This window comes from Erpetoichthys calabaricus, chromosome 11 (genome assembly GCF_900747795.2).
Source record: "Erpetoichthys calabaricus chromosome 11, fErpCal1.3, whole genome shotgun sequence".
In the NCBI taxonomy this organism is placed as follows: domain Eukaryota; kingdom Metazoa; phylum Chordata; class Cladistia; order Polypteriformes; family Polypteridae; genus Erpetoichthys; species Erpetoichthys calabaricus.
In genome coordinates, this window is record NC_041404.2 from 26,724,207 (window position 1) to 26,747,124 (window position 22,918).

General features: G+C 37.2%; 1 protein-coding gene across 1 annotated transcript in view; it reads right to left on the reverse strand.

The window, feature by feature from the left end:
* Nucleotides 1–3,648: 3,648 nt before the first annotated feature.
* The window catches only part of ppp2cab (protein phosphatase 2 catalytic subunit alpha b), a 30,671-nt gene continuing 11,401 nt past the window's right edge, over nt 3,649–22,918 (reverse strand). Inside the window, exons 2-7 of the mRNA XM_028812837.2 lie at nt 14,523–14,732; nt 8,489–8,662; nt 7,725–7,814; nt 7,183–7,344; nt 4,928–5,046; nt 3,649–4,504 (exon numbers count right to left, since the gene is read on the reverse strand). Of these exons, the coding sequence (XP_028668670.1) occupies nt 4,432–4,504; nt 4,928–5,046; nt 7,183–7,344; nt 7,725–7,814; nt 8,489–8,662; nt 14,523–14,732 (828 nt within the window). The 3' untranslated portion in view covers nt 3,649–4,431. The remainder of the gene's footprint in view (nt 4,505–4,927; nt 5,047–7,182; nt 7,345–7,724; nt 7,815–8,488; nt 8,663–14,522; nt 14,733–22,918) is intronic.

Genomic DNA, 22,918 nt, shown 5'->3' on the forward strand with positions numbered 1-22,918 from the left:
CCTTACACAAATTACAGAGAACAAGTCCAAATTTGCTTCACTCTTGCTGGAACGACAATTCTCCAAAGGATGTTAATGTGTGGTGGTCAACACTTTTGGCACCTTTGCATTTCAGGTATATCAAATACAAACAGGGGTCCTCATACTCTGGTCCTGTAGGTCCACGGTGGCTGCAGGTTTGTGCTTTAACCAAAACCCATTTATTTACTACTAAATCAGTATGTTTTTTGGGATTAGTTTTTTAAAACTTATGATTCAGAACCTTTAATTGCCTATTTAGCTGCCTTAACATTTAAAATTGTAGGTTTTCTTAAAACAGCCATGAGTTACTAATGCGGTGCAAAATGAGAAAATAAAAGCCCACCAGCTTTCCAGCTAACGTGCTTCCATTTAAACTTCTGAATGTGCATTATGAAGTATCTGCATTTATAGCTGCGTATTTCCCAAATTACCAAAGTTCTGCAGCTTTTACTTTGCTTCTTAGGATAATTCTGGCAACAGTGTGGTGCGTGTTCAAATGATTCCACAGACCAAGCATCTTTGTTTTAAAAGTAAAAATTTGGGGCAAAACAATTAACAAAAATAGAGAAAAACAGATGTTAAAAGAAAATGTCTTGCTTAAGAAAGGTTCTGTTTAAGGCTTATTTATCGTTTCATTTCTCCATGTTTGGTCGTACTTTAGGCACGTTAAGCATGTACAGAAAACCGTATGCCATCTCCTGTTTGCAAACTACAAATGTATGTAACGGACTGTGTTGGCAGTGAGATGATTTCCTAACTGGCTTAATTAACACTCGCTTTACAGATACAGCTAGAAAGTGCTATTTCCTATTAACTCACAGGGGCTAAAGGACGATCAATTCTTGCATTCCAAGATTGGCTCTTACAAAGTTTTGAAATAAAGGAGAGGGATGGGAAAGATTAAAAAGAGGGACAAATCTGTTCTGGACCACAGAAAAATCTACAATGTGATAAAGAGGAGTCTGGGAAGTATGAAAGCTCCAATAAGCCATATAATTAAATACCAACATTCATTATCTGCTGGGCCCGACTTCTAAATTACAAAACTGGTCAGAATGTAAACCTGCAGCCACTGTGACCCTCATCTGTTTAAGACAAAGCAGCACAGGACCAGACAGTAACAAGTGAAAAAGAACATGGTATAAAACAGAAAAAAAAGTTGCCATGGGGTAATGAAACTATTTTGAATGATTCTAATCATCATTTGGATTAGAAGTGCTAGACTTGTATGACAACATGAATTAACCAATGAGTGACAGCATTAATGCTTAAAGTTAGTCACTTTTATTCCCTGTCTCTTACAAAGGCTAGGGCTGCCTGAGACCACCAAACAAAAATATGATATAGCTCTATACAACTATTTATATATTCAAGTATTTATTATATCACAAAACCCCAACTAGCAAATAGAAGGTCAACAGGATTTAGAGTGGACAGTTTTTTACATCCTGTCAAGTGTAACAGCAATATTTGTAATAACACTTACCTTATTAGACAGAGGCAAGACTCTTGCATTGTAAATGGAATATTTGCTGTGATGGAGACACATACATATTTTCAATTTTTGCTTTTCATCTCTTCTGTTTGAGTAAAGTAGGCCGCCTCCGTTCGTTTTTCTGAATTTCCACTAGAGGGCAGCATACGTTTACACTGGCTCAAGACTGCAAAGCTGAACTCCTATCTTCATTTCATCACTGACGACAAGTGAAGCCTCAAATTACTCTCAAGAAAAACTGAAATTAGTTCCGTTTAGAAATGCCGATAAAGACACCAGTTCTGTTAACAAGTCAGAACAGACTGTTGGTCAGGCTTTAAATGAACAGACTGTAATGATTGTGCTTACAGTCTACGCGTTGGGCCAATCAAGTGTTACATTTTTTGGTGTGGCACTTTCTTTTTTTGGCAATTGCTTGCATGACTCTGCAAACTTGTACAGAGTCATTAAATGTTTACTTTCTTTTAAAATATGCCATTTTTTTGAGACATGGTATTGAAACTTTCAATGTTACACACAGTTGACATGAACAGAATAACTAAAACGCAGTGGCACAGTTAAACATGAACAATGCAATACATTTGTTGCAGTGCCAAAGGACGTGCTCATTTGTTAACAGTGGCACAAAGTCAACTTCACAATTTGGAGTATATGTTCTCTAAATACAACCATTAACTCTACAAAACTTAAGAGTTAATTATTTGAATGCTTGCAAAAAGGACGAAGTAAAGGTTTGTAATTGTGCAATTCAAATCTGATTACAGTAATCCCTCGCTATATCGCGCTTCGCCTTTCGCGGCTTCACTCCATTGCGGATTTTATATGTAAGCATATTTAAATATATATCGCGGATTTTCTGCTGCTTCGCAGGTTTCTGCGGACAATGGGTCTTTTAATTTCTGGTACATGCTTCCTCAGTTGGTTTGCCCAGTTGATTTCATACAAGGGACGCTATTGGCAGATGGCTGAGAAGCTACCCAGCTTACTTTCTCTCTCTCTCTCTCTTGCGCTGACTTTGTGATCCTTATGTAGGGGGTGTGAGCAGGGAGGTTGTTCGCACATCTAAGACGATACGGACGCTCGTCTAAAAATGCTGAAAGATCATCTTCACGTTGCTATCTTTTGTGCAGCTGCTTCCTGAAACGACATGCTGCACGGTGCTTCGCATACTTAAAAGCTCGAAGGGCACGTATTGATTTTTGACTGAAAAACAAACTCTGTCTCTCTCTCTCTGTCTGCTCCTGACGGAGGGGGTGTGAGCTGCCGCCTTCAACAGCTTTGTGCCGCGGTGCTTCGCATACTTAAAAGCCAAACAGAGAGAAAAGCAAACAAATCAATAGGGCTATCTCTGTGACAGTCACTGCTCCTGACACGCACTCCTTTGAAGAGGAAGATATGTTTGCATTCTTTTAATTGTGAGACAGAACTGTCATCTCTGTCTTGTCAAGGAGCACAGTTTAAACTTTTGAAAAAGAGACAAATGTTTGTTTGCAGTGTTTGAATAACGTTCCTGTCTCTCTACAACCTCCTGTGTTTCTGCGCAAATCTGTGACCCAAGCATGACAATATAAAAATAACCATATAAACATATGGTTTCTACTTCGTGGATTTTCTTATTTCGCGGGTGGCTCTGGAACGCAACCCCCGCGATGGAGGAGGGATTACTGTATACCAGATATGTTGAGGATTGAAACCCTTTGATTGGGATGACCCAGCTTAATAACTTAACACTGGATCACAAGAACTTGTTATACTGTATACACAATCTTACAAGAATATTTATCCAAACGTTCAGCATACATTAAACAGTGATTACCATTTACCTCGTAACGGATAAGATTATTCTCACTATATTGTAACAAAGATCTCAACATCAGATTTTATAAAGCATACATCAGTAACATTTTAATGTTAATATACAAATTATGCAGCCTTTAAATGTAGACATGATTAATATTTAGTTATCTGCCATAACTTGCTCTCTAAAGGAATATTATCTAGCAGTTTAAATATAAAATGATGTAGCCTCATCATATAAAATCCAGTTATTTTAGGAAACGGAGCTGCAGACCACATACTGTATTTTATACTCTGAACTTTTACAATGCATAGAAAAAATGTCTACAAAGTACTTTCCTCTGAAGCAATGTCCATCTTTATTATATTTTTCACCTGCAGCCTTCACTACAAACATAAATTCATCATAAATTGTTAGTGTTACCATAAAAACAATGGCATTCAGCTTTGTCCTGGTACAAATATTTTGGATCTGTTTAAGCATTAGCTCACAAATGTATCATTTCCAGCAGGACACCTCTGCCAAACAATTTTTGAAGAAAGGTAGAAAGGAAAAATGCCGGACCGAGTACAACTAACCAAGCATGACCATGTGACAAAAGAAAAAAGTGCATACAGAAAACAATTAAATTAAACAATATCTCAAGGACAGGGGATTTCAGTATTCACAAGTAGGCCTTGGGACTAAAATGTTCTGTAAGCTCCATGATTGTTTTCTGCTATCATTATCTATAGTCATGCTGAGTAAAGCTAGAGCTATATGGAAAGTTACTTAATTCAAGATTTGCAACATTTGTCTTCAATGTTTTGAATTTTAATCTCTGCAGACACATACAAAGCAAAAGTAACTACAAAGAGTACTAGGCCAGAAATGGTGGCTTTTCGACCCAAAGATAAAAAGAGTTCTTTCATGTGCACCAAAAACCTGGTGCAGTCTTAAAAGGATGATGGTCTTCTTACTCTGATGCTTCTACATTTTAAATATGGCACACCTTTTGGTCCATGTACAGAAAGTTTTTTGAATGTTTAAATAAGGTTGGACAACTGAAGAATCTGAAGTCACTGTTGCGCATTTCCCATCTCATTTAGGCGATACTGTACATATTTAGAATCCACTTTTATAAGAAGTAATCTGGAGTACGGCGTGTTACATGAGGTTCTCCTCTGCGTGGTGCAGGATCAAACTGCAGGCTGTTAATACAAGAATAAAATATAAGTAATGCTGAAATAGCTTCAGCTCAAAGTGTGAAAAATGCTGTATATGTTGTAGCTTTTAAATAACCAGCACATTATATAAATTCTTATTCAACCCAAAAAAAAAAAAACCCAACAACTTACAAATTACAAATCATTAAAAAAGGGAAGTGCTTTACTGTAAACAAAATCATATTTGTTAGAAAAATAACTTGTTTACTACACCTAACCACTTTTTCCTTTACACAGAATACCAAGAATTAAAGACCATCATCAAGTATTAAGAAAGAACAACTTGCAGATCACCTACTGTAACTCAGCAGTAAAATCGTGTGTTAGGTGTGAACTTTTAAAAAAAATTTACAGTAAATATTGTTGAAATGTATAAAAGTATAACCCCAGAAAAAAAAAAATACTTACAAGGAGTATTTCAGAGTATCATCAAGTTCCATAATTGCAGCCTGGTTACCACAGCGATAACAGTAATTGGGTGCACTGAAAATAGTGACCACATTACGATCGTGACACCAGTTATAGCCCTGCGGGGAAGGAAGTACAATTAGTGGACACCACTCATAATTCAACTAAAGGGAAAAAATTAAAAGTCTGATTTCACATTACAAGGTTAATAATAATAATAATAAAAAAAGTCAATTTCACTTTCTGTATTAAGAGTGAACAGTTACAAAATGAAATTATTTCCAAGTAAACCAAGAGCAATGAATTACAGTAAGCATCAATACAATTTCTTCATTTGTATATCTTAACAACTACTCCTGCCACAGAGGAAATGAACAAAAATGCACACATTCTCGTGGTCTTCTCAAGCCAGTAGCAGGGTCATCATCAGAATAAAACATGGACATCCTAATATATCAAATCGTAAACAGTTTTTTTGAATAAATTAGAAAAAAAGAACACAATTTTGGTCACTGCAAGTAGAATATCATTTGATAAACATAAAACCAGCTAGAAGATTATTATTATACCATTCTGCATTGAGGAAAACTCATTATTTCTAATGCCTCACATCTCCGAAGTGTAAGTTTCCAACTGACTCGTACTCGGAGACTGCGTGTTTTCTCCTTGTCTGGTTGAAAACTGTTTACCGATTTCAAGAAAGCAAAATATATTTTAACAGTGTGGTTCTTGTTATTGACAAAAAGACACTTCTTAATTAACCATATGAAACATCCTGTCACAATTTTTCCCCAAAATAAAGAGACAGCTTTTTACATTTTTTTCATTTTTACCACCAGATTAAGAACTGCAAGCATTTGCAAAACAACTTACAGATTTAAGAAATGCAGAAGTTTCCAAACCAAAAACAAACAGGATTGTCATTGCAGGGGACATGGGAACACCATCAAGCAAAACACAATCTAAAAATTATTTAACTGTTGCTTGGCTGCACGATTAAAATATGTAAAGCTTCCACTTAAGAGTGGCTGTATGGCCGGTAAACAACATCACAGCATAGCTGAATAAGATTTGGATGGTTTTGGCAGATAGTGATATATTTGTAGATGCTTTTCAGATTTAAAATTTAACAAATAAATGTACTAAAGATTACTTGTGCACACAAGTCTCTTATCTGTTGAAATGCTTCTTAATGCTCCATTACTCAAATGTATTTGATAGCAGGTGTTTACACCTCCTGAACCAAACAAAATCAGTACAGCTCGTTTCCCTCTTATTCACTTGCTTACTTAGGCTTCCACCAGAAAGCAAGCACTGCTTCTTCCTGTTAACGTGAGCTCAACAATGGGTGACCCACACATCACTCCAAGTAATATTCCTGAAGGGGTAAACTAGACACAGTTTACTCATACAAGTCCACCATTTGGAGACATTAAAATTACATATATATATAGTAAGTGTAAAATAACTAACTATTTGGTATACAAAGTGCACACAACGATATTCTAGTGATGCTCTGAATAATCAGCCACCAATCTAAAAATCAGCCAATTTTCACTACAAGAGACTCAAATCAGTAAAGTGGCTGAACACAAACTATTTTCAGCATATGTTTTTCCACACTTTACAGTAATGTAATTGCAGGGTATTATGTAGATGAACAAGTGCAGGGGCCTTTTTTTTTGGCTGCACACTTCCTATAAACGGAGCGAGAGAGAGAAGACCACATGCATTATTAGCCTCTCTTTTACATAAAGTGGAGTAAAACTGAGAAAAATTAAGATGCACAGAAAGAAAGCTACTTTAATGAAGTCAGACAATTTTATTTTGCTTTTTAATTAAAACTGACTCTGCTTCTCCAAGTTTGGATGGTGAGCAAGTACAGCAGTTCACATTTTCTAACAGATAAAGGAAAGATGACAAGTTTGTCGGTTTTACCTGTTCACTTGGTACGCACGTTAGCTAGCACTTTTCTATAGAACAGAAGGATTCTCTGTATCTGATTATGCAGGAGCTTAATGTAAAAAATGCTTTTGAAAAGTTGGTATCAAATTGGTATTTGAAAAAAAAAAAAATCTGATCGCAGAACTTCTAAAAGTATAATACCTGTAGAACATTTTGTAAAACTAAGCTACTCTAAATGCATTGTGCAATTAAACTTGTTACAGTATCTTTTTTTAGACAAAATGTAGTGTATGGTTTAATAATAATAAAAATAAATAAATAATAATAAAAAAAGACCACAGGTCCCATACCTCCATTACTAGTTGGTGAGCTCTTGAAACCAAAGTGAGTCCATTTGCATGATTAAAAGTTTCTGAAATGTCCTGGCCAAAGGTGTAACCAGCGCCTCTGGGAGAGATTCCCCAGCCACCACGGTCATCTGGATCTGACCACAGCAAGTCACACATGGGCCCCTTTAAAACAGAAAGGCAATGGTCTGAGAAACACTATTTCATGAGAAAATATTGCATTTAAAAGTCCTTTCACTTCTCAGTATCTGACAATGAGCCAGTTTTATCAAAAGGTACAATTATATTTTATTCTTTACTGCAACAATACAGTCAACAACAGCAGTAAATTCATAAATTGCTTATCACATTTCAGGCTGTGGATTATCTTTGACATTGATATAATCTAAGTTAACCAAGTAACTGAAGGAAGGCCAGGTTAAAATGACCTTGAGCTTTTTCCTATTTGTATATATTTTGTGAAAGATGGCATTTACCACATTGAGATAATAGTTATTAAATGACCTATTCATGCACATTATACTCTTATGACAAAACAAGGATACCTCATGTGGAACTTCCTGTAGACGATCAAGTGCTCTGATGTGATCCAATGTGTCTATTGAAGGAGAAAGGCCACCATGGAGACAGAAAATCTATGTAAAATAAAAGACTAATGCGGGTTAGTTTTAAATCAGGATAGAAATGCCTTACGCTATGTTACCTCTACACATGACGAAATCTGCACACACACATCTTAATTCACCACTACCACAAAAACAACAGACTACATTAAAACACACACCCCACTGTGGCTGGTTATCTCTTACTCAAATGAGAAAAACGTTCTTGGAACAACAGAAAACCTGATAGTGATGGACCTTACCACCATCACCTACTGCACCCAACAGGAAAACACATTACACAAGAATTAATAATATGAGCGAAGCCTATAATTATCATAGACTAAGAGGCTGAACTTTTTTCTTGCACAGTGCAATGGATATACAACATTCTGTACATACACTTAGAAAGAATTTCCCATTGGGTAATTTTTTGTCATAAAATAACTAATGTTCCAACATAGCCTAGGTTAATTACAAAACAATTTGTTTTCCAAATTTATGCAGTTTTTGAGTAAGTGTTCTTAAATCACTAGGCATGGTTTGCTCATAGATCAATAAGTACAAATAAAACTTGTGCACTCTTACAGCACATATTACTGTTTATTTGCAAATGCCTTGTTTAGTTAAATATTGGAGAAAAAAAATAAGTCTGCGTAATCAGTGAGAGAACGAGAGGATTTCTTAATTTATGTTTAATTTCTTACCTGGCCATCTACCAATGCAGTCAGTGGAAGATAATCAAAAAGGTCTGTGAAGTATTTCCATACATTAGCATTTCCATATTTTCTTAGGCACTCGTCATAAAACCCATAAACTTGTGTGATCTGCCGGCTTTCATGGTTTCCTCTAAGGATTGTTATACGCTCACGGTATCGAACCTAGATGAGAGAAGGCACAGATGAATAAAGCACAGCAACAGGGTGTTTTTTTTTTTTTTTTTTTTTGCAGGAATTTGTGAATTTGTGCTTATTCTAGCATCAACGTACACAATGCAATAATCCATCCATTTTCCAACCCGCTGAATCCAAACACAGGGTCATGGGGGTCTGCTGGAGCCAATCCCAGCCAACACAGGGCACAAGGCAGGGAACCAATCCCGGGCAGGGTGCCAACCCACCGCAGGACACACACAAACACACCAAGCACACACTAGGGCCAATTTAGAATCGCCAATACAATGCAATAATGCACAGTATATTTAAATACAACAGTACTTCAAGGCAAGGCACTATACATGGCTGAATACTGGATTATGACCATATACTTCCATGAAAAAGGTTTAAAGCAGTGATTTTCAATCTTTTTTTTCCTCTTATCACTAAAGGGCTACAGCTCTAGCTGTCAACAAGCCAAGTAAGTCACACAATAAGAAATCAACATTTCAGTGAAAAGAACATTCAATGTTTTATTTACACATAAAAATGGGATAAATGGTTACCACATACATTTTGATAAATTTTGAGTTCAAAAACAGGCACAGAAACTACAAGAGGATTACAAGTCTTTACATATAATGTTGTGTAAATATCCACTAAACAAACATGTGGAAGAAAAATCAATACAAATAAATCGGATTGTGAGACATCAACATCCAGGAAACTGTCTAGACTGCATGTTCAAGTAAAGCAGGTCACTTGTTGAGATCCCCTGGTTTAGAGACACATTTTAGTAAGTAACAATCAGTACAACTCAATCGAGGTAAACACTGACGTGACAAGCTTTGCTGGCTCCCTACAACCATGTTCTAGACTAAAACGTTTTGGAAAATGAACAAGAGAAAGCAGGATATTAAATAAAATATTGCCTAAAATCATGCTAGTAAGTTTGAATCGGGAAGGTCAAGCAGTTTAAGAGCACAGTCAGCATTAACACACTTTCCAGTACATACACACAAAAAAATCCAGAGGTTATAGAGTAGTCTGATGTTATAGCCCAAACATGGCAAGATTTCATATCTGCAACACTTTTGTTTTAAACAGCAAGTGACTGCAATATAAACAGTAAATTTCAGGGAAGAATGAAAAGAAAGCAAAAACGGAAACATTCTTTGCCAAGGATTCATTAGCCAACTGACAATCTTTTAAACCGATTATGTTAAAGCATGTCTAGAAGTAATTAGATGAATGTTTAAATAGTAGCTAAATGGGACGTACAATGATGAAACAATGAAATATGGATATTTAAGCAATGAAGAAAACTACTGGTACTACTTAAGTACTTGACAAAAAGTTGTGACTTGTTAAAATACATAAATAAAAATACAGCTGCAACTTGCCAAATAAACAAGAAGCTCATTAGGTGTACTTATCCTTAATAAATTCCAAGTGGAATAAAGGTTGATCAGGTCACCTTAAAAATGGGTTTTAAAGACTAGGTCACAACAAAACAGAGTATACTTGGTCAGTTTTCTGACCATTCCATTCCATAATCTCTGGAAAGCCACCACATGCAAGAAAGGGGGCCACTGGCATGCTGCAGACAAGTATGAAATGTGCCAGTGAGCGCTGCAGTCATTATGGATTAAACTGTTCCACTATGCCCCAACAGCTGTCAATGTTTCAGCAGACCAGCTGGAAAGAGAACTGTCCAAGATTTGGTCACTCTGCTGACCCCACTGGCCAATCAAAGATCTGCCATCTATTACGTTGCTTAAACTCTGCTGAAACACACAACACCTGCATCAGTGACAAGACAGTGAGGAACTAACTAAATGCAACCCTGTTGGACAACTTCTCCTCAGAGCCCCTACCTGACCTGACCCAACAGCAAGACAATGCCTGGTCACAAACTGCTGAAATCACAACTGTAATGGACTTTTTCTTTAGTAGTAAAAGACAGAAATTTTGAGGCACATAGTTTTATATTTCATGTTTGTTATTGGTGCACAGGAAAACCTATAACTTTGGGGGGTGCGGGAACAAGACCAATCAGTTAGGTTTTGGGGTTCCTGTAGACGTCAGTGTTATAATAATTTCGTTCTAAAAATTATTTTCCACATATTAAAAAACACTTGTACCGAGATATGCTTTTCATATGAAGACATTATGAATGCATCATCTAGGCATAATCGGCACAAAGCAGCTTAACAAACAAAGTAAACTATTAATGCCATCACCTTTCATATCACAATAACACAGGAGCAAATGTGTTTCAAGCCTTTGCACAGACAACAATCACTCTGATGCTGCTCCACATCAGTTTATCAACTATCACTTCTGCTGGAACTCAAAAATATTTTAGGATCCCCTCCCCCCCCATTACGATTTTTAACAAGCAAATTAAATCAGCAGTAGTACTTTGTTGGCAACATCTTACTACCAAACGTCAAAAATTCTTTACTAGCACCTTTTTAAAGATTTAATGAACCAAGATACTTAATCCCACATCCAAAAAGTAAAGAGTATAACATTTACTTTATAACAATGTTAAAGTTTCATACAAATGTGTTCCTGTAGATCTAAACTGCAATTTACTTTTTTTTTTTTTATATAAGTAAATGAAGAAAGAATTTTCAACATTGTGATCTCTCTCAATAGGGTGGTCTAAAAAGGCTTTTGTACCTGGTCATGTTAAGAATTAATACTTTATATACTGCCTTAAAATAAAGAAAGCCCAAGACAGGAGAACACCATGCTGCGGCATCATGCCAACTTCTTTGAGGAAACCGTTCATTCACATTAGAAAAAAAAACCAACTTCTAATGCTTTATATAGAATCTCAGTGTATTTTATTTCTTCGGATGTTGGTCATCACAGCAGTCCAGAGGATGCCTACATATACAATGAACAGCTACAAAGGCAAGAAGCCCATGGGGCTATCCTACAAATAATACATTATTGTAATGCAGCTAATTCAGCATTCCACCTTTGAAAAAAGTACAGTACCTGCTTAATTTGGTTTACAAGATAAAAGGGAATGTTTTTACAGTTTACTCTGAAACATGCAGTGTTGTACCCTAAATACTCTGCGGCAGTCTTATCTTACAGAGCTCTACCAACTATTAGTTATACCAGCAGTTCTTAACCTAGAAATCATAGTTGTCTCGGGAGTATTGCAGAAAAAGATTTTGAAACTCAGCTGAGCTACAGTTTCTCATTTCTCCTATGTTGCATTTAAAATGTTTTCTGTAAATGTCTTTGCTTTGAAATTAAGATACATCACTATTTACTCAAGTTATTGATATTGGGGAAGTTCGTTGGATTAACAGAGATGTGCATGTCCCTCCTGTAATCAAGCATGTTTATTTAGAACTGCCAGTGCCACTCATTCTACAATTTAAGAAAAGCAAAGACAGGCTCGTGCACAGTTAGGTTAAAACTGTCAGCAGGAACTCAAGACTGACAACATGCTTCTACAAAAAGAAAATATTTGAAGTAGGCAGAGCAGGATGCATGTCTGTCATGCCTTCAGTATAAAACAGAGGCTTGACAACGGTTGTTCTCATTCCAAAAAATTTCAAAAAAAGTTCAGGCTAAACCACCTAAAATGCTCAATTCTGATGATGTTACAACTGACTCTCCTGTAGTGTATCTGGTAGAGTCCAACATGCCAGGCCTATGCACATTTGTGAAATTGTTACTCTGAGAACTTTAAGCACCTCATTTTTAGACCCTGGAGATGCACTTGTAATAGCACAACCAGGACCTGCAATTATTTTACACTGTTGCAAAGTCACCCTTGTTAACAAAAAAAGATCAATAACAAATGTAAAACAGTAAGAGAATAAATATCTGTGTCATTATTTTGTGGTTTCTCTCTCAAAAGGTCTTTACTTTGCTGCCATCATTTTTTTTATTTAGAACTAGCGGTACCCCGCTGCTCCACCCGCTTAGTAGTGAACAAGGACAAATTTTAAAAATCAATTAAAAAAAAGTAATTTGTATTAAGAATTTATACTGATAAGCTTTCATATCTGAGGGATCCTGATATACAATATTTTTGGTTTTGCTATCAGGAGTGAGAATATAGCTGTGATCTCTTTGCCAAAAATGTAAAAAGTTGGGAAGGCATCTCTGGCCAAGCAGAAAGTAGGTACACTCCAACGTAAAAAGCTGCCATTTTATCTGACCGTGTTTAGCTGTGACAGGAGTGTGTCCCCTGCGTGGGGAGAAGAGCACGTGACCTTGATACCCCTGCCAATGAGCAGGTACCCTCCAAAACACACATAGCAGAGATCTTTCTCTCTCATGCCAACAGTAAAGCATCCAGACACCATTCATGTGTGGGATTGCTTCTCAGCCAAGGGAGTGGGCTCACTCACGATTTTGCCTAAGAACATAGCCATAAATAAAGAATGGTACCAAAACATCCTCAGAGAGCAACTCCCACCCCACCATCATCTAAGAACAGTTTGGTGACCAACAATACCTTTTCCAGCATTATGGAGCACCATGCTATAAAGCAAAAGTGATAACTAAGTTGCTCAGGGTACAAAACATAGAAATTTTGGGTCCATGGCCAGAAACCTCCCCAGACCTTAATCCCATTGAGAACTTGTGGTCAATCCTCAAGAGACAGATGGACAACAAAAACCCACAAATCCTGACAAACTCCAAGCCTTGATTATGCAAGAATGGGTTGCCATCAGTCAGGATTTGGCCCAGAAGGTGATTGACAGCATGCCAGGGCAAATTGCAGAGGACTTGAAAAAGAGAAGAACCAACACTGCAAATATTGACTCTTTGAATAAACTTAGTGTAATTGTCAATAAAATCCTTTGAATTTATGAAATGCTTGTAATTATACTTCAGTGTACCATAGAAACATCTGACAAAAAGAAGATCTAAAAACACTGAAGCAGCAAACTGTGTGAAAACCAATACTTGTGTTATTCTCAAAACTTTTGGCCGCGACTATATAAAGGCAGCATTTCAAAGATAAGCATTGTATCTTGAACTTATCACTTTTATTAAAACTACATGCAGCACACAAAATCAAAACTGTTCATTTATGTTGTCTGGCAACAGAATGTAAAAAAGGAAAAGCTGCACATTACCCTCTGTCCCATCTTTTAAGGTGTTTCACACAATACTCTTCCATTGCCCAACTTGCCCTGTGGTTTTTTCTGTGTGTTGGTAAACAAATAATGCACTAGAACTTCTCAAGATTGCAAACTATAACTGCAAGTACATACTGCAGTTTGTGCTGATGAAAGAACTAAATGTGACATGGAAGCTTCCATCCACAACAAGTACATAAGGGAGTATCACTGAAAACTAGGTCTGTTCCAGTTTCAATGCAACGTTATTTTTTCTTTTGGACACGAACAAACAAATGTTGGTAGGGTAAAGCATACAATATTGTCATATCAGAAAAAGTGACACTGCACCAGCTTTCAATTCTTTACAAGATTAAAATATTACGAAAGAACTAACATAAGAACACACATCACTGGAGAGACTGATGGGTATGCAGGCCAAGCTCAACTGAAGTGATTTCTTCATCTACAATGCAGACAGAATTTCATTCACACTACCAGTTAAAAGTACTTTAAAAGCTTGAGGGTAAATGAATAATGCTGGTCAAGAGCATACATGAAATTCTCCAACAACAGCCTGATCGTCAATCATTTTACTTACAAAGAAAACCTAACCCTGACATGGAGTATTTTCAGGGTAAGCAGAATTCTAGACTATCATAATAGTATATGGATCAATGCAGTAACAAAACCTATATCTCTGTATATATATTTTTACAGTTAAATGCAAGTAAACAAGTTAGCCGTTACAAACACATTACCTTTAGTGCTACAAGCAATGTGACGGTTTCAACAGAATAATATCCTCTGTCAACATAATCGCCCATAAAAAGGTAATTTGTGTCCGGAGATTTTCCACCAATTCTGAAAAGTTCCATAAGGTCATGAAACTGCCCATGTACATCTCCGCAAACAGTGACTGGACACCGGACCTCTTGAACATTAGACTCCTTTGTTAAAATTTCTTTTGCCTAGGATAGGAGGAAAAAAAAAAAAAAACAGTCATATTAATAATTAACCTTTATACTTCTAGTCAGCATCATGAGAGAGAGAGAGAGCAGAGAGAGAGAGAGAGAGAGAGAGAGAGAGAGAGAGAGAGAGAGAGAGAGAGGAGAGAGAGAGAGAGGAGAGAGAGAGAGAGAGAGAGAGAGAGAGAGAGAGAGGACTTTTTGTTCCTGGATGAAAATGGACTTTATAGAATGGTAGATTTTGCAATATGTTAAGCAACAAAATACATTTGAATCTCATACAAAACATTACTTGGAAATCCTCTTCCATTGTTATATTTATAGCAAACTATACTTCTCAAAACCTGTTAACTTGCACAGTGAACAACGTGCTAATGATTTCTCTGGAGTAAAATTAGGGACGTCTCAAAGATTGGCATCAAATTTGACAATTCTTCAGACATTAAAAACATGATACTCCACACATTTTTTACTTGCCAGTGTAACAGTCCAATTCTAGTAATTATGATCCTAATGTACACAATGTATAAAGAATACACATCCCCTGAACAATACATTCCCTAAACATCTGTTGAGAGGCAGTAACATTAAGTGTAAAGCAACTAAACCGATGTACAGTGATCCCATAGTAAACAAGCACTCTCTTTGCAGTTACAAAAATCAATGAACAATTCGGACCACTACAGAGCTGACACAAGTGGTTTGGTGTGACACAGACATTACACGTCTAATGTATATAAAAAGCATGCAGCTTCTACATCTGCCACAGTGTCTAAATCTTGCTTTTTTTGTCCTCACCCCAATCTCCTTTAATATCATCTTAACAGGTATCATCTTTCTCACCCCCTCAATTCTCCAACAAGAAAGTCTGCACAGCGTCTCTGTTTCACTCGTCCAATGTGCCAATGTTACAAATTTCTTAGTTTTGGCAAAAGTTTTTACTGTACCACCATTTTTATATAATTTGTAGAAATTTTCAGACTAATACAGAAGAATATAAAATGAACAAAGATGAATGTTAATTGTTAATAAAACATATCTAACATTACATTTTAGTGTTTACTAATATTAACAATAAAAAGCTTTTGTTTCAGCCCAAACAGGAAGCCTTCATTCTTCCTTTAAAAATAAATATAGAAAAACAGGGAGTACCTAAAGAGTGTACCCAAGAAGCAGACTCAGCCTGCACACGGACTATTTTGTTCTTTTTTGACCTGAAGTTGGTACATACATTGTGAATACTTTTCTTAATCTAAATTCACATTTATACTGTTCACTGTATAACTCTAAAGAATCGCAAATCCAAGAATGGCAATCACTTTCTGTTCCCTCCGATATGTGGAGGGATGCAATATCATGGAGGGTGGGTGCGTCCTGGGACATTTTTCATTTAATTAAACAAACATATTTGTACCAAAGCGGTTTCTTTTGGAGCTGTGACTCATCTGGTTGTGGTGTTTCAGAAGCGCATTGTAAGCGCCTTCGTTTATTGTTTTTATCAATGCAGTGTCTTTTTTGTTTTTCTATGGCTGTGTCGTCAGCTAGAAGTCGTTTGCTGACGGAGGCGGATTCGCGTGCTGAAGTGACCATGGCGGCGGATCCGGGCATGGAGGGCAACATTACTAAACGAAGGTGGCATATGCGGTGGTGCGGGCGGTCGTCTGTGGTTGTGTTATTAGGTAGAAGTCGTTTACTGTTAGGAATCATAATCCAACTTACTTTTAAATACTGAATTACCGTCATGTGATTCAAATATGCCACACTGACTGCTGGCACAGTGGATTAGAGCAAGCTTAGTTTACAGGTTGTGTTGTTTGGGCGCCACGTACTGACTCTGGGAAGTACGGGCTTTAATACTGAATTACCATTATGTGATTCAAATATGTGTTGTTTGGGCGTCACCTACTGACCCTGGGAAGCCGCTGGGTTTGACTCTGGGGCGCTGAGGCGCAGTGAGCATGCACGTCGGTGCGTCCGCCGTCTGAGGCGCAGTGCGCATGCGCGTCGGTGCGTCCGCCGTCCGTGCATAAATTAAACTGTTGTTTAGTAATATAGATTAAAAGTATGGAAATTTTAGGCTTTCAATTTTTTTCATATCAAAACACCTACAAATCTTACATAAAAAGTAATGTAAAAAGCATTTGTCTTAAAAACTAAAAAACACATACCTACACAAAAACTGAGGTTTGGAACATGTGCTGACAAAAACCATCATCATTAAACACCCAAAAGCACAATGTTTGGGAGTATTTAAGAAACATCACCTTTGTAGTTTGTGCCTACTCAGGGTTCAGTACTTAACAACGTAACAGCAAAACCAAAACTGTGGAATTCCAAACATTTGATTTCTGGAGAAGGTATGCCTAGAAAACTGGTTGAGAGCCCCTTGCCTAGAGATATCAAACAGCATTTCATCACATGAACATCAGTAGTCTACTGAGCAGTAACAGATTCAAGATAGTGCTCTACTTTGCAGCATTGGGTGTATATTAGTGAGGGGCCCTGACCAGATGGTAGAACGTTTCTGGGGGCCTCGATTTAAAGCATGGGAACCGCTGCAATATTCCATTTGCATTTAGTCAAATTATGCTCGTATCATTAGGTTATACTGTAAGCGACTGATTTCAGTTATTTTTTCCAAAGGGTGCGTTACCAAATATTAAGTTGAGGGTGCCTATAATTATGTCCAGTTCATTTCTGGATTTGTGTGAAATGGTAGCAGATTTGACAGTTTTTTTCCCTCTGCCTTTTTTGTGCGTTTTCCTGATGAGGAAAAAAATGCCATCAAGAATCCTATCATTCAACTATGTTTCTCCAGCAGAAAGTTAATCTACATCTGAATTTTTCTAATTAAAACTCAAATTGGACATCAGTGATCAATTATCAAAGTACAAACCATATGTTTATATGGTTATTTTTATATTGTCATGCTTGGGTCACAGATTTGCGCAGAAACACAGGAGGTTGTAGAGAGACAGGAACGTTATTCAAACACTGCAAACAAACATTTGTCTCTTTTTCAAAAGTTTAAACTGTGCTCCATGACAAGACAGAGATGACAGTTCCGTGTCACAATTAAAAGAATGCAAACATATCTTCCTCTTCAAAGGAGTGCGAGTCAGGAGCAGAGACTGTCATAAAGACTTAGTAAAGCAAACAAATCAATTGGGCTGTTTGGCTTAAGTATGCGAAGCACCTCGGCACAACGCTGTTGAAGGCGGCAGCTCACACCCCCTCCGTCAGGAGCAGAGAGAGAGAGAGAGAGAGAGAGAGAGAGAGAGAGTGAGTGAGATAGAGAGATAGAGAGAGAGAGAGAGAGAGAGAGAGTTTGTTTTTCAGCCAAAAATCAATACGTGCCCTTCGAGCTTTTAAGTATGCAAAGCACCGTGCAGCATGTCGTTTCAGGAAGCAGCTGCACAAAACATAGCAATGTGAAGATAATCTTTCAGCATTTTTAGACGAGCGTCCGTATCATCTAGGTGTGCGAACAGCCCCCCCTGATCAATCCCCCTACGTCAGGATCAGAGAAAGTCAGCGCAAGAGAAAGAGAAAAGTAAGCTGGGTAGCTTCTCAGCCATCTGCCAATAGCGTCCCTTGTATGAAATCAACTGGGCAAACCAACTGAGGAAGCATGTACCAGAAATTAAAAGACCCATTGTCCGCAGAAACCCGTGAAGCAGCGAAAAATCCGCGATATATATTTAAATATGCTTACATATAAAATCCGTGATGGAGTGAAGCCGCGAAAGGCGAAGCGCGATATAGCGAGGGATTACTGTACACAATACTTCAAACAAATAGACTTGGACCATTTAACCCATTCTTGTATATTGTGAAACATACAAGTGTGCCAGAATAAAATAGGGATTCTGAATTTCAAACACCCCCCCCCCCCCCCCCCAATTCATGCTCAATAAGAAAACACTGCCCACTATCATCATGACTAACTGTATATCACCTTCCCTTCAGCAGGCATCTTACTATAGACAACAAAAACATACACTATTCCGCTCAACATGATGTCTGTGTTTGACAGGTAATTACTCCAGTGTTCATCTTCTTCACTTGAGAATTTTACTTAAATAACAAAAATGACAGGCAGTTGCATGCAGAATTAGCACACAGAAACTTAAGAATCTATGTGCATTAATACCAACATGCATTAAAAATAAAACACACACAACATGGACAATGCAGCCACATTAATGAGCGTCTTTGCCCTAAAGGAATACTGTAACCTTTTAATTTGTTACTTCCCCAGTGTTTGTAATAATGGCTGAGGGGAAAAAATAAAATGTTTAAAGTAATGTTTTTGCAGAGAACACAGATAGCAGGGATCCTGACAAAACATGCTTCCATTGGGACCAATACTGAGCAAACAGCAAAAATATCTAAAAGTCCTAAGAAAAAAAAAATCTACTTTTACAGTACTTGTATTGCAGAAGATGAAAGTCACATATCCAGTCACCGGCTCACAACATACAGTACCAAGTTAAATAAGCAACTTCTGTGAACGGTCGGGTAGCACGTTTGAAATTAATTGGTCTTTTGAATTCTTTCAGCTTGTCTCGAACTTTGAGAATAAGACCTTTCCGTGACAAGCAGAAACCGCTTAATGTTGCTAAAGGAATGCATTGTGCAAATCATCGCTGCCATCAATCTGACAATCCTGATGGTGACATCATAACTGTACAGCCATGGTTCTGGCATCACGAATTCATGCCTCAAGCTGGACTGTCAAACCATGCCAAAATTAGGATTCAAATAGTCATTAAAAATAGGTAAATATCCAAAAACAGCATAGGACAAAAGTCCCAAGTGCTAATACATGCACTTTTGTATCTAACGTATCTGTATGCTTTATTTTTTTTGCTTTTATACTTGTGGCAGTCTTACGACTCATGCACTGACAGCCCTCTGATAAAAGGATCTTCTGTGCATGAAAAGTGAAGTAATCAAAGAAAGAAAAATGGAACTGGGACACGTCACATGCCTGTGACACACATATTAAACCATACAAAATCTCTCACATTACTTACACAGCTTTTACCTTAGTCTAACTCATCCTGCCTCTCTTCCAGGTCTCTGCTCCACTGTGTGCCTTTCCGCTGGTGCAAGAGACATGAAGTTGGTGCTCATCCATTCTTTATACAAGTCGTGGCAGGGCGAGTCTGTTTGTGTTTCATAAAAAGGAGTTACTGAAAGTACTAAATGTTGCATTGTAAGGATCTTTATTTCTTCATTATATTTTTTGTTTGGCATACACTCTTCAACAGCAGCTTAAAAATTAGCTACTAGGTTAAAAAAAAAGTATACAGTAAAATTTCAAAACAAATTACAAGAAGTGTGGGTTATATATATTACTAGGGGGCTTTGCCCCCTGCTCGCTTCGCTCGCCAACCCCCGTATTTGGTTTTCCGGATACACACCTTCAAGATTGTTTTTTCTTTCAATTGTTGCTATTTCATTAGTTTCACTTTTATTTCAGAACTTCTGTAAAAACAATATTTGTAATCTTGCGAGTCCCAATATGCTGAATCTTTTTAATGAGGTCTGGATAGGTTTCTCTGTTTGGAATTTCAGCACAGACGAAACGATCTACATCATCAGCAGTTAATAATTTTTTTTTGTTTTGGTTTTTTTTTTTTTTTTGTTTTTTTTTACAAAGTAACAAAGTAAGTAGAGTTCTGCATTGGACTCCTGTCTGTAAAGTCATGCTATTTTCCTCTCACAGTTCCAAAAGTACATGGGGTTACCAAGGTGATACCCCAGCTTTTCTCTAGGTTTTTGTACAAGGACTAGACAGAATGTTTTTGACTCCTGGGGTAAATTTAGGTTTTTAAATAAGCAGACAGATAAATATATATACATTAACAAAGTAACCAATAAATGCATGTGCGGTAAACTCCGTTTTTTAAATTCTCAAGATTCTTTATTTGTCACATGCATAGTTATACAGTAATCCCTCCTCTATCGCGGGGGTTGCGTTCCAGACCCCCCCCCCACCCCCGCGAAGTAGAAACCATATGTTTATATGGTTATTTTTATATTGTCATGCTTGGGTCACAGATTTGCACAGAAACACAGGAGGTTGTAGAGAGACAGGAACTTTATTCAAACACTGCAAACAAACATTTGTCTCTTTTTCAAAAGTTTAAGCTGTGCTCCATAACAAGACAGAGATGACAGTTCCGTCTCACAATTAAAAGAATGCAAACATATCTTCCTCTTCAAAGGAGTGCACATCAGGAGGAGATAATGTCAGAGTGATAGAGAGAAAAAAGCAAACAATCAGAAATCAATAGGGCTGTTTGGCTTTTAAGTATGCGAAGCACCGCCTGACAACGCAGCTGCTAGGAAGGGAGCAATGTAAAGGTAGCCTTTCAGCATTTTTTTTTAGAGGAGCATCCGTATGTCTAGTGGTGCGAACAGCCCCCCCTGCTCACACCCCCTCCGTCAGGAGCACATAATGTCAGAGAGAGAGAGAGAGAGAGAGAGAGAGAGAGAGAGAGAGAGAGAGAGAGAGAGAGAGAGAGAGAGAGAGAGAGAGAGAGAACTTTTTGTTCCTGGATGAAAATGGACTTTATAGAATGGTAGATTTTGCAATATGTTAAGCAACAAAATACATTTGAATCTCATACAAAACATTACTTGGAAATCCTCTTCCATTGTTATATTTATAGCAAACTATACTTCTCAAAACCTGTTAACTTGCACAGTGAACAACGTGCTAATGATTTCTCTGGAGTAAAATTAGGGACGTCTCAAAGATTGGCATCAAATTTGACAATTCTTCAGACATTAAAAACATGATACTCCACACATTTTTTACTTGCCAGTGTAACAGTCCAATTCTAGTAATTATGATCCTAATGTACACAATGTATAAAGAATACACATCCCCTGAACAATACATTCCCTAAACATCTGTTGAGAGGCAGTAACATTAAGTGTAAAGCAACTAAACCGATGTACAGTGATCCCATAGTAAACAAGCAGAGACAGAGACAGAGAAAAACAAATAATTAAAAATCAATACGTGCCGTTCGAGCTTTTAAGTATGCGAAGCACCATGCAGGAAGCATATCGCTTGACAAAACAGCCACATTTAAGCCCAGCAAGGAAGAGAGCAATGTGAAGGTAATCTTCCAAGTGTTTTTTGAGGAGTGGCCGTATCCTCTAGGGGTGCGAACAGCCCCTGTGCTCACAATATATTTGAGGAGTTTTATTTAATACGTAATACATGCTCTGATTGGGTAGCTTCTCAGCCATCTGCCAATAGCGTCCCTTGTATGAAATCAACTGGGCAAACCGACTGAGGAAGCATGTACCAGAAATTAAAAGACCCATTGTCCGCAGAAATCCGCGAACCAGCAAAAAATCCGTGATATATATTTAAATATGCTTGCATATAAAATCCGCGACAGAGTGAAGCCGCGAAAGTCGAAGCACGATATAGCGAGGGATTACTGTACAGGACAACACACAGTGAAATGCATCCTGATCCGCTTATCAAAAACTGTGCAAAGTTAGAAGAATATCAGTTAGATTAACAAAAAGTCATAGATTGAAAGATAACAGTATAGTAGAACATAATAAATAAGTAAAATTATGTGAATAAAGTAGAATTAACTGTTAAGGTGCAATAGTGTAGTAATTATTGTGCAAAACCAAAGTTAGACTGGTGCATAGTTAAATGAGGCAGTTTGTTTGTTTGCGCTACTGCGATCTTTACTTTTTTATATTTTCTAATTTTCCTACTTTCATATCCTTTAACTTTCTCCACGTGTATAGTGCCAATTTTTTTTTTTTTTTTTTTTTTTTTTTTTTTTTGAGCCTTTCTAATTTCCCTGGTTTCATAGTCTCTAACCTGCTCTGCATGTGTTTAGCGCCAATGTTTGTAAACATCTTTATGAAGTTCTACTTTGTCATTTTACTCACAGTCATTTATTTAAGAGCCGGATTGGACTTGCTTTTTTTCCCCCAATTCCTCTTGTTCCGGGCTGATAATTACTTTCCTTATTTTCTGAATTTGCACCTTGATTATTCTTTTTTGCTCTTTTTTCTGTCCAACGCATTTGAGTCTCTTTTCTCAGCGCTTTTCTTTCTTCATTTAATTGTCGACATTTAATTTCTACCTTATTCATTTAATTTCTACCGTATTGACCTTGTACACTTTATATGCACTG